At 44.1% G+C, this 12,195-nt stretch overlaps 1 protein-coding gene across 5 annotated transcripts; it reads right to left on the bottom strand.

Annotated features, from left to right (window-relative positions):
• Positions 1 to 1,854: 1,854 nt before the first annotated feature.
• kifc1 (kinesin family member C1) lies at positions 1,855 to 10,460 on the bottom strand. 5 transcript variants are annotated; one of them, XM_054745363.1, is made up of 17 exons: positions 10,371 to 10,460; positions 6,842 to 6,928; positions 6,600 to 6,699; positions 6,467 to 6,520; positions 6,316 to 6,387; positions 5,956 to 6,154; positions 5,703 to 5,868; positions 5,348 to 5,515; positions 5,076 to 5,189; positions 4,610 to 4,696; positions 4,336 to 4,533; positions 4,093 to 4,254; positions 3,002 to 3,140; positions 2,774 to 2,913; positions 2,630 to 2,703; positions 2,459 to 2,534; positions 1,855 to 2,251 (listed from the first exon to the last, which is right to left on the bottom strand). In XM_054745363.1, the coding sequence occupies exons 2-17, from the start codon at positions 6,920 to 6,922 to the stop codon at positions 2,207 to 2,209; spliced, it is 1,875 nt and encodes a 624-aa protein (XP_054601338.1). In that variant the 5' UTR covers positions 6,923 to 6,928; positions 10,371 to 10,460; the 3' UTR covers positions 1,855 to 2,206. The 5 variants fall into 5 exon arrangements, with proteins under 5 accessions (XP_054601338.1, XP_070403684.1, XP_070403683.1 ...); XM_070547583.1 differs by lacking the exon at positions 10,371 to 10,460 and adding an exon at positions 10,086 to 10,196; XM_070547582.1 differs by lacking the exon at positions 10,371 to 10,460 and adding an exon at positions 9,461 to 10,059.
• Between the last annotated feature and the right edge of the window lie 1,735 nt (positions 10,461 to 12,195).

The raw sequence follows: 12,195 nt of genomic DNA on the forward strand, positions 1-12,195 counted from the left end.
CGCGTTTTAAAACAAAACTCTGTCCACATGTACCCGGATAAATACGTTGTTAAGGACATGCCAGACCTGTAGGCGGCAGTACTTCCCCCGTTCTTAACCTCGTCTGTGGTCTTCCGCAAGGAGCAGTAATTCCGCTTGCAAAAACAAACAAGCAGAAAGCACTTGGACAATTGAGGGATCGGGTAGTGACAGTGCGCAGCTCTGAGGGCATCCATGCTGTCAGCTAGTGTAAACACAGGTCGCACACGTGATGTCAGCATTTTTTGTCGCGGAAAGTGACGTTGCGGACCTTAAAACTCCGGTTTTGTCTGTCCACACGCAGACACCCAAAACAGAGAAAACACAGATCTTCACTTTGGCCGGAGTTTTTAAAAAGATCCGTTTTCGTGTGGATGACAGGCCAAAACGTAGAAAAATGTCTACGTTTTGGCAGATCCCCGGCTACGTGTGGACAGGGCCTCAGTGCTCCCTTTAACTAAAGCTCATACACACGTCACCCAGAAGTGAGTAAAACCCCGAAAACTCCTACAGCGGATACTCTAAAAGAAGCTAGCCTCCCAGAGACAGCACTGTGCTTAACGCTAACCACCCGACTCACAAGTTTGCTTCCTTCCCCCTCTGGAGAAAACGATTAGTAATAAGATAAAACCGGCAAACGGTTTAATAAAAGAACTAGAAAAGATTTAATAAAAGAACTGGAAAAACAGTAGCAGGCTAAGGTCTCATCGGCCGACCGCTTGCCAATGAAAATTCCGGCTGTTCACCCCTCAGTCCTGCTCACACACTTGGCTGCACCCACAGCGAGGCATTCCGCTCTTGCGGCTAGACCCCAGCTGCCCTAATTATAGCAGCCCTCTGATTACACACCTGGCCTCCCCTGTGTCCGCAGCATGACACGTATTTACAGTCTATGGTATAACCAGAGTAACTTCCAGGAACTAAGGTGACTCGATTACAATAATAAACGAGTGTAATCGTGCTGCAGACACATATTTTGCACTTCAGTGCATCTTGGTTAAAATTTAAATATTCTGCCTAAAACTGGCAGTGTTGTGCCGTTGTCAGGAACTCTGCACTGTTTTAATTTAAATCTGCCTTTAAATTGGCTAAGAGGTATGCTATGATGTAAACTGGTACATTATGATGTCACAATGCTGTCGTGAGCCTGTGTGTTTGTGTATTTGTTAGCAGCTCTGCCTTCGGTCTGCCAAGCAACAGCAGTTGTTGCATTTTTCAAACATGAAGTTAGCCTGGCAAGCCAGACTAAATAAATTATTTAAACTTTCAAACTTTGCAAAGCAACAATTTGGTCTAGTTCTCTAGGCTAACATGAAGTGGGAGTGGAGTTAGACTCTGGTAGGGGTTGACTTGCTCTTTAAAGAGCAAGTAGCACCCAAACCAACTTGTTTAGCTGATAATTTGTTTAAATATCGGTCTTATAGTACTGTAGATATGTAGTTATTATTTTAACATTTGTGTTTTATTCAAAAAGTAAAAGTTCCGCCTAAAAACCTGTCTAGCACGACCTTCTGGTGGAAAAAAAAAAAGTAGCGTACCATTATTTTCAGTTAAGCTTGCGTTTCCCCTCAACAGGAAATTGTCCCTTCAAAATAAAAGGGTTCAATTCTAACAGGAAGTCTATTGTAACTATCATGAAAACGGTATGTGCCAAACTACACAGAGTATTTAGTACTGATCTTTGATGCAAAATACTGTACAAAAATCTTATTCAACTAATATTTATATATCACTCCGAAATAAAATTCTTGAAATGTTAAAAAGTGGTCTACTATATTGGCCAAGTGTTTTTTCTTGGAGAAGTAAGAATATACGTCATTTAAAAACAGGAGCAGCTCAGGTAAAATATTTATTAAGACCCAACAAGAAAAGGAGATCAGAAGTCAGCATTGGTAATAAAACTAGATGTTTCTGCAGTGGATTTACAACAATAAAGGATGGAAAAAAACAGAATATGATGGTTTTCATTAGTAAAATTCATACAATTTTAATTAAAGTTTAAAAAAAGCTAAACAAAAATCTATTTACAAAAAGAGGCTAAAGCCTGTAAGAGTGCCTGAGACAAAACAATTTTTTTTTTGGTTTTTACAAGTGAGACACGTGTAGACCAGGCTTCAAACTGAACCATGGAGTCACTATGTGATTGTGTAAATAATAAGGTTAAAAAACAAAATTGGAGGCTTAATTTCTACTTTTTGTTGGAGCTCGCCGTCCCGATGACGCAGTCGTTCACCTGCGAAGATAAATAAATCAGCATTTCTAATACAGCAACAAATAGGTGATGAAAAATATTTCCTTATAAAAATATTAATTTTTAGCTCAATCACTAGAATCATGTTAGCCTGTTAAACAAACTAAAAATTCAGGATGTATTAAAATAAAAATCATTGCACTGTTTCTAAGTTTATAAGCCAGGATTATTAGTGAAGATGTCACCAACCTTACTGGCAAACCTCAGGGAGTTCAGAGTTTCCCCAAAGCTGTCCGGCTCGGGGGAAATGTTGACGAACATCAATCTAAGAAGAGAAACACAGCTCTGTTAGAAATCCTATTCTCTGTTTCAGGAGATAAGAAGCGACACGACTGATGGAGACGAGTGTTATGAACGAACGTTTTGCTGTTTCCTCCCAGGCATCCCTGCAGGAGGTAGGTCAGCTTGGAGTTCCTGTAGGGGACGTGGCTCTCCTGAAACACAGAAACGCTTAATAACACTCGCTGAGCCGATTCCTTTTGTGCCGGGCTGCAGGTAACGCACCTTGTTAGCCAGAGAGGTGATGACGATCCCCAGGTTGGACAGGGAACTGTTGATGGACGTCATCTCCTTAAAGCGCTCCCCCTGAGACTGGCTCTTCACCATCCGCTCACTACCGGCCAGATCCACCAGGCAGAGCGTGGCTTCACGTGAGAAAGACAAAAGAACACCTATTATAAATAAGAGACTAGAGAACGTTTTCTAAAGCTCACCGCTGATACTCAAACACACATTTGCACCGGACGTCCCTGCCGGCGTTTGCTCCCTCGATCTGCAGCTGGAACACGGAGTGGGAGCGAGAGGAGCGGTCGTTCTGAGCCGTCTGGGCCGTGGAGCGGTTCTGCTTGGCCAGAGCAATCAGGTCGAGGACCTGGGAGGAGACGGGAAGCAAAGATTATTAAGACGATTCAAAACATTAAAATGGACCAAAATGAGCTTTAAAGCATGAACTCTGCAGGTCTATGGAAGTGAAATCCTGCAGGAGAGATTTTAATGATGAACTTTGTATAAAAACTCTCAAATTTACCTGATGACTAGGGCCCGACCGATACAGATACAAAACTTTTAAGGCCGATAGCCGATATAATGGCCGATAAATCTCCCTCACAAAATAAATGAATAAAAATGTTCTTAAGCTTAAACCCTTCATTCTCTGCCTTTTGATGCAAACTTGTTTCTCTCTTACACACCAAAGAACTGTCTCAGTAACTCACCAGGGTTTCCATGTAATGCACATAAGATTTAGCAGATCTCAAAAACCAGCCCAACATGATCTGGCAGCAGTTGGTTTTCTTAGTTTAGCATAAAACAAAGTAAGTGAATTCACACACACTGTAGTGTTTTTTATGTAGGTGAATGCAAGCCTGCCCTTCCATTGCTTTAAACTAAAACTGGTTACAACATGTTTTTCCTGACTTGGCTAACTCTGGGGAATCTAACACATTTAGGGACAGAAGATCCCTATAAGAAAATAAAAATAAAAATGCAGCAATAAATAAAACATAATACTTGTGCTTTGTAACAAAACACTCTGGAGGTTAACTTGGTGAACTTTAAACCCTGGACAGGAAATTGCACATAACATAAAGAATTAAAAAAAGTTCCAAAACAATCATTTGTGTTCAAAGTTCAAAGGAGCGGAGCCACACAACATGAGTTCATAAAGCTGGCGCCATCTGCTGGATAGATAGCAGAACATCGGCCGTCTTTTTGGCCGAGAGCCGATACTGTTAATGACCCTGATATCGGTTGATATCTCGATCGGGCCCTACTGATGACCTGTTCTGTAGCTTTAAAGTGACTAGGAGGTCCTCCTGACGTACCTGACCCTCAGAGCAGACCTGCTTGTAGGTCAGGTTTGTAACCGTCACTTCGTTGTTGCTCTTCCTGATCTCGTGCTCTGGTCTCTTGCTGGGCTTGCCCGTGTACAGCAGGTCCCTCAGAGTCTCATTATAAATCTCCACAAAGCTGGCCGTGAAGTTGAACTGAAACAGAAAAACCGTGCATATAACAGTCCGACTGTGTTTTCTACTCATGGTTCTGCACACAAGCGTTTCTAAACTAACCTCCCAGCCCTGAGACTCCAGCTTCTCGCCCGCTCTAAAGATCTGCTGCACAGCCCTGGGAATGACGCCTCTGCTGTCGTCAAACTCCTCCCCCTCCATGGTGTAAGTCTTCCCACTTCCCGTTTGCCCGTACGCGAAGCAGCAGACGTTGTACCCGTCCAGCGCCGACTGCACCAGCAGCGAGATCTCTTCAAAGATCTGAAAAAGAAAAGTCCTCGTGATTTCCCCTTACACAGCGTGTAGATCAGTAGGTGTGTGTGTGTGTGTGTTTCACCTGCTGCTGTGAAGCGTGCGGACCGAACACCTGGTCAAAGCTAAAATGGTAATTCTTATGAGTGTCTGCACTTTTCCCCGTGTGAGACTGATGGACAGAAACAAAACAGGAGTCAAGTTTCTCTCCTTATTTAGTTTTTTTATGCACATTTTAAACAAAATGGCAATTTGTTAACTAATCAGAAACTATCTATATAAACAAATTGCCTGTATTTAATATAGACCCATCTAGAGCCCTGGAACCCCCCCAAGGCACTTTACAACATACAACACTGTGGCCACAGCTGCCCTGGGGTGCACTGACGGAGGGGAGTTTGCTGTACACAAGCACTCCGACCATCACCAGCAGGTAAGGGAGGTTAAGTGTCTTGCCCAAGGACATGACAGTGACAGACTGAGCGGGGCTCGAACCTTCAACCGTCTAATTACGGGGCGAGCACTTAACTCCTGTGCCACACGACCCTCACCTCCTCCGTTTTGGCCAGAGTTATGGACTTGTTGTCACTGGGGGCAAGCTGGATGTGACTGCTCAGGCCTCCATCCACTAGAGGGCGCACCCTACAAAAGACCCTGATGTTGCCCTGCAGGACAAACAGGAACATCAGTTCAGAAACACAGGTGAAAACAACCCGACATAACGGGAAAATAATCACAACTACATAAATATAGTTAGAGGCAACAAAAACGGTTTAAAGGTACCGATCGGATCGTGTTGGGCGGGTGCATCACAAGAACTCACCTTGAGTTCCTGAATCATGTTATGGAGCCGTCGGCGTTCCATCTCTCCAGCATGAAGCTCATCTTTCTGCTCCACCACGGTTTCCTTCAGGGTGCGAACCTCCTCCTGTGCGTTTGTGAGGCTGGTCTGGAGCCGGGTCACGGTCGAGTCCTGAACCGACAGCTTCATCTGCAGCAGACAGCAAAACATTCACCCAGCCGTCTGAGCCACCGCTGCCGACGCCCACAGACCCACTGAAGGTGCTACCACCTCTCTTGTGTTTAAACATTTCAGAGAGATCGGGCCTTCTTTGAATCATTTCACAGATTTGATCATATAACCCATCCAGTTCCAGCTGGAGAGGACGATAATTTACCTTCAGAGTCTGCAGCTCGGCCTCCTGGCTGTCCCTCAGAGTCTCCATGACTTTGTATTTTGCCTCCAGATCAGAAAGTTCCCTCTGAAGGCAGTTCTTCTCACTGGTCATGTGTTTTAGATCCTCACGGACTCCACACAAAGCCTGCAGCTCCACTTCATACCCACTACATGACGACAAAACAAACATTGATTGTATTGAAGTGAAATTATTTAATGATTTAGCTTCAAATCCTAAAGAAAACATCTCTGACCAGATTTTGCTCTTCTGACTCTCCACCTCTCTCTCCAGGTCAGACAGTCGGTTGCGGCTCTGGGCCACGGAGCCTTTCAGGAGCTCATTCTCCTCGTTCACAGACCGGACCTTGGTCTGGTAGTTGCGGATCTTGCCCTCCATGTCGCTGACCTTGCCCTTCAGGTCCCACGCTTGTCTCCTCGGAGCCCCGGTCCCACCTGGACACAGGAAGACCCGTTTATTTCAAGGTTCTGTCAAACTTTCCTACGTCCTGATTAGTTGTTGCACGAAATTACAGCATAAAATTTTCCAGCCAAATTATATTTTGCAGCTTCGGCTTGACAGCTCTGAGGTGGTTTTAAAAAGTTGCATTTCTCACCTGCTTTAGTGGCAGCGGGCGGTTTGGCTGCACCTTTAGGAGCAGTCGAAGCTGTGGGCACCTTCTGGACAGCTGATGAAACAATGTAATCATGTGAATTATTTTCCCAACTAAAAATAGTTACTGATGGACTAAAGGCAACCTGTCTCACCTCTGGAAGGACCAGCAGCCACGGTAGCAGCTCCTGCACCTCTCACCGATTTATCTGCATAAAACCATAATCCAACTGAGGTTTTCTAACACCCCGCCAGAGCTAGAATACGCCGACTGAGACAGTAACTTACAAAGAGAAGCTCTTCCTGATGCAACTGGAGGGCGTTTGTCTCCTATCACGGTTACAGCTGTCGGACATCTTTGTGGCTCTTGCTCTCTGCGCACCTTCTTCTGCAAAAACAAAAAGTTTTAAGAATATTTACTGTCGATTTAAAGAGCACTAATGAAGGGATTTTGGCTAAGTGCTTCCCCATTAAGCCATTAGCTACAAACTAGGAAGGTGAAATTTAAATAAATCTTTTTTAATACAAACCGGAGCAGGTGCCAAGTGATGAGAGTTCTCAGAGTTGCTGCTGGTGAGAACCCTCTTGGTTATCACAGGCAAACGGGACATGATGAGCTGAGAATGGAGAAAAGAAAAGAATTTGGTCAAAATCAGAGGAGAAAAACTCCGTTGTTATGATAAACATCAGACACAGCTGAGATTTATGATGCAAAAGTTTCAGTAATAATCAGTTTATAATTCCTGGAGCGCTTGAGAAACAAAAACGGTTATATTACTTAAGAAATTTTAATACTTTAATATGAATATGACACCATAAAAATGTTTACACCAGGTTTCCTGCCATGCAACACAAAAATATCAGGTTTTTAGCCCAATGTGCAGCAACACGAAAACAAAAACTATGCACACTTTCATATAAAACTGCTAGCGTCACTTACAATTTTGTTTTAATCATTTTTTCTTCTAAAACTTAATTTCTATTCTTAATAAAAGTATTTAAATGGCAGATACTCAACTTTAATAGTGAAAATACATCAGTAATAAATGTTTGATATTCGGGATCTGTATTAGAAGCTAAAACATTAAATAAGTATCGGTCTGTTTGTTAAGGAAACACAAAAGCCTAAATAATGCATATCTAAGGTGGAAAATACGCTGCTATTAATGCAAAGTACTAACATAGCATGGCTAATGAAGTAAGACATTTATTCCACGTTAACCAACTTTATTTGACTAAATCTAACCTCGTACCTGAGCGAGTTCACATAATAAACGTTTTACATTAAATTTGTTCCACTTGGAATAATTATATTTAAACGCTATCAACGCCTGTTGTTAGCTCAAGAGTAAAGATAAAAACATAAAACCGTTAGCTTACATTTTAAACGACGATATCCTTGACTAATAATTTAGTGGATCTTCTACAATTCAGATAAAAACCCCTCTTTAATGTACATAAACTAAATTACCTTAAGGGCGAGTTCCTTGTTACTCAAAGCCGTCTTCGAGCGTTAGAATTCAAAATTGAAGGTTTTGGGTGAGCGCTTCAAATGAGCGACTCTCATTGGCCGAAACCAAGACCCACCTCCTTGTCTTTTACGAGTCGCTACCAAAACACGGAACGGAGTAGGGAACGAAACATTAAACAAAACAAAAAATATACGAAAAAAATAAATTTTGAGTCATTTCGCCAACAACTACAAATATCCGGACAACTCGGAATGTACGATCCCGCGTTGAATCGTTTACTGAGTGTTGGATAAGCACTTTTAGAAAAAAATTATTAGTCTTTATGCTTCCCTGGCTTGTTCTGTGTGGTCAGCACACTGAAAACACGGAACTGGATTATAGGGGAGGAGACCCATGCACCAGATTAGTGATGTGTCGGTCGCGAACGAACCGGCTCTAAGAGCCGGCTCTTTGAAGTGAACGACGGGAGCCGGCTCGTCATTGGGAGCTGTTCCCCCCCCCCCCCCCTTTTGCTTTGGTGAAAGCCACAGGTGATTGGTCAAGATGTGTAACTGTGTGTCCAGACTGTCCACACACCGAGCAGTAGGGGTGGGGAAGAGGGAGGATAAGACTCAGACACACAGCAGAGCACATGCGGGCGGAGGGAGACCAGAGGGAATGAGGAGGAGGAAAATGGAGAGAGAGAGAGAGAGAGAGAGAGAGAGAGAGAGAGAGAGAGAGAGAGAGAGAGAGAGAGAGAGAGAGAGAGGAGAGTGTGACGAAGACGGTGAGAAAATGAGCGCCAGCAGTCGGAAAGTGGAGATTTCTGTAAGTGTTCAGTTATTAAATCCATAGAAATGATAAATATTTGATATATAGCATTTTTTAAATTTAGTAAATCATTTTACACATAGTTTTGCATTATTTTGATTATAAATGTACTCTACGCAACTGAAAATCTGAGGAGCCACTTGGGAGCCGAAAGAGCCGGCTCTTTTTGGTGAGCTGAGCCGAAAGAACCGGGTCTCTAAAAAGAGCCGGAATTCCCATCACTACACCAGATTGATATTGTAATGAAAGTTGCTGTGGGCTAGCCTAGTGAACTAGACCAAATTCTTGCTTTGCAAAGAATTGTCTAGGCATGCTCCATTGGAACCTCAGCAGCTCCTACCAGGACTCTGGCTAGCCAATCACAGCTCTCTAGAGGGGTTTCAAACACACAAAGAGCTGTGATTGGTCCATAATGGTGGGCCAGTCATAGTGCTCCATCTGCTTAGTGAACAAATCACAGAGCTTTATCCGCTTTGTGGGCCAATCAGGGCACTCTATATGCCTGGTGGGTGGGATGATGCAACAGAGTGAAACAAGATGAGTATGTCACATTCATTGTCCAGTGGAATGCGGAGATCATTTGAAAGACAACAGTAGAACCCGCCCCACAACCAAGAGCCGTTAATGGAGCATGGCCAGACTAAATAATACATTTATTTAGTCTGGCTTGCCAGGCTAGCTGTGGGCAGCACGGGCAGAATATCTTGCCCTCCAGACAGAACCTGAAACCACCACCAGTAGGTAACGACTTATAAAAGCCACACTTTATTGCACTATCAATAAGATACAATGATTAAACACCATGGCCCAAGCCCTCTCTTCTAAAACCAACAGTCCAGCATGAGTCACACGAGCAGCGGTACTTACTGTCTCAGATGTGGTGACCCCCCTCCCCGGGGTCTGAGCTTCCAACGCCCCGGGGTGCAGCTTGCGAGGACGGCGGTAAGTCCACAACATGAGTCCAACTGCCTGAGTCCGTAGCGGCAGATATCTGCGTGGTCTTGGCATCCACCATGCCCAGCCCTCGCTGCCTAAAGGCGACAAGCCTTCCCTCCTAGCACTGGAACGCTGCATGCCTGTTTGCACTGTCTTCGTCGCCGGCAGACCTACCCGACTGCGAACAACCCCCAACAAGTCCGATGCCACAGCTATTATAAATAAAATGAGACTAGAGACTGGCTGCATGTAAACGCACTGACTGGTTTGGCTTTTAACTCTCTGGGTTATATGTCGTTGATCTTTTACTTTTAACTTGTTACTGTGCAGCACTTTGGTGGCATGTCTCATGCTTGTAAGAGGCTCTATAAATAAAGATGATGATGATATTAAAGGCAGGTTAATGTACCCAGGGATGGAGCAGGGAGGAGAACAGGTCACTAACAAATGCCACCCAACTGGCTTGTTGAAATGAAACACTTCAAAAGGCAAACCTCTATTATTTCCCATTATGTCCCCAAACACTCCAGCATTTGTCATTATTCAAATCACTCACTTTTTACATGTCCTCTCTTTTGGTCATTGGCCATTAGGTTTTCTCCATTGTCCGTCCACAGACCAAACATGTGCATGTTAGGCTGACTAGAGACTGTCCAGGGTATCTCCCATATCCTTGCTCGAAGACTGCTGAGACTGACACCAGCTTTCTGTGACCTTACTGAGGATCAACATTAAAGATAATGAGTGATTTTTTTTTAGACTGGTTGGTCAACTGCTAGGAAACTAAACAGAAAAAGCCTGAATCAACCAAAAATCAGGGAACACAATATTGTACACTCACCCCAGCAGATTCCACATTTACAAATGAAGAGATTGATTCATGGGACGTAGTTCACCAGCTCACGAGGTGGTCGGAGAAATATCTTCGTTTTTAAACTCGAAGCGCTGTTTACATCTTAGAAAAAGATTTTATTTCACCGTGTTTGGCGCCATGAGGAGGTGAGTTTTACTGCCAAATGACAGGTCGACCACGCACACCTCTCAGCAGGTCACCTTTTTATCCTCCCTGGTCTCGTTATGGATAACGAGGACCAGCTGGTGTCCAATTACCACACACACAATCTGATTTGATGCCAAGCACCTGAGTGAAGCTCTCATTAGCAGGTTTGGTGGAATGGTGCAGACACAGATGCATCATATAAAAGGGGTTATGCTTAATATGTCATGTTGTGGTGAAGAAATCTAACCCACGACATACAGAATCAGATCTGAGACGGTGTAAAATGTTTTTAAAAATTTATTTTAAAGGGAAACCAAGGAAGCAGCGTAAACGTAGCTGAGTTCTTGCACGAGGAAGCTGGTGCGGGAGAAGCTGTGGACAGATCGGAGTTAGATCCAATTTGCGGATGGCACAGGGAATCAGGCTTATGTGGAGGACTTACGGTCTGGAGAGGTGGGAACTGGTTTGAGGGAGGAGTGGTCCGGTCTGGGTAGCAGGGACTGAGATCCAGAAAAGAGACGTGGAGGGAGCTGAGCTTGGGGAGGTCCGGGGAGGTTAGGTGGGCAGCTGGAGGCGGGTCTGGCCAGGGAAGAGGCTGAGAGACAAGCGGAGTTGGAGATCCAAATGGTGTGGGCTCCAGAGTTCTGCCAGTCAGAGATGAGTGTGTAGGTTTGTCTGGGAACAAGAGCAGGAGGTCACAAAGGCAAAAATCCAAAATCCAAAAACACATCAAATCTCAAAAATCCATAATCCAAAAACAAATCTAATTCTCAAGAGTTTACAGAGCTCGAATAAGTTTCACAAGTGGCTGTTAGAAGGTACCCAGGTAGAGTAATCATCCAGCGAAGTGTAGGAGTCTCCCAGCTGCTTAAATACCCCTGGCCAGCTGATGAGCAGATCTGCTGCAGCTTGGTCACCTCCAGACACGCCCACCTGCAGAGGGAAACTCAAAAGACAGGGAGTGACAGCAGGGAAATACCTCAGACCGTGACATAATAAGCATAGAACATAGGAGAGAAACAGAGGTTGGGATAGATCTAGACGCAGGGTGACTAGTTTCTGTATGGTTAAAATGTTTATCTGATGTTCAGGAGACCTACAGCACTGGGAAAGATGCTGTTCTTGTGGCGTGAGGTTATTGCCCAGGTCGACATGAACCTCCTGCCTGAAGGGAGTAGTTTGAACAGACCATGGCCAGGATGAGAGGTGTCAGCTGTGATGTAACCTGCATGCTTCACAGCCATGGAGGTCTGCAGCTCATGAATCCATTGCAGGATATAGCCGATCACCTTTTCTGCTGAGCACACAACATGCTGTAGTCTGTTTGTCCCTCGCAGTGCCCCCGCGTACCACACAGTGATAGTGGAGGTGAGGATGCACTTGATGGACGAGTAGAATGGGACCATCACAGTGGTGTAGTCTGCGTAATACTCAGGTATAGGCCGTTTCACCACTAGAAAATGGTCCAGAATTACAGTATAACCACAGAAAAATGGTGTCATGTGCCTGTTTTACACTATTCACTATTCTTCTTTATCTGCTCCATGTTATTCCCCCACTTGTACATTTGTGGAAATGAACATTAGACTTGACTGTAAGAGTTAAAAAATACCAGCTGAAAAGAGAAACATGGATAATTTCTATCCTTTTTTAAATATCCAATCCA

This window comes from Nothobranchius furzeri, chromosome 19, assembly GCF_043380555.1.
Source record: "Nothobranchius furzeri strain GRZ-AD chromosome 19, NfurGRZ-RIMD1, whole genome shotgun sequence".
In the NCBI taxonomy this organism is placed as follows: Eukaryota; Metazoa; Chordata; class Actinopteri; order Cyprinodontiformes; family Nothobranchiidae; genus Nothobranchius; species Nothobranchius furzeri.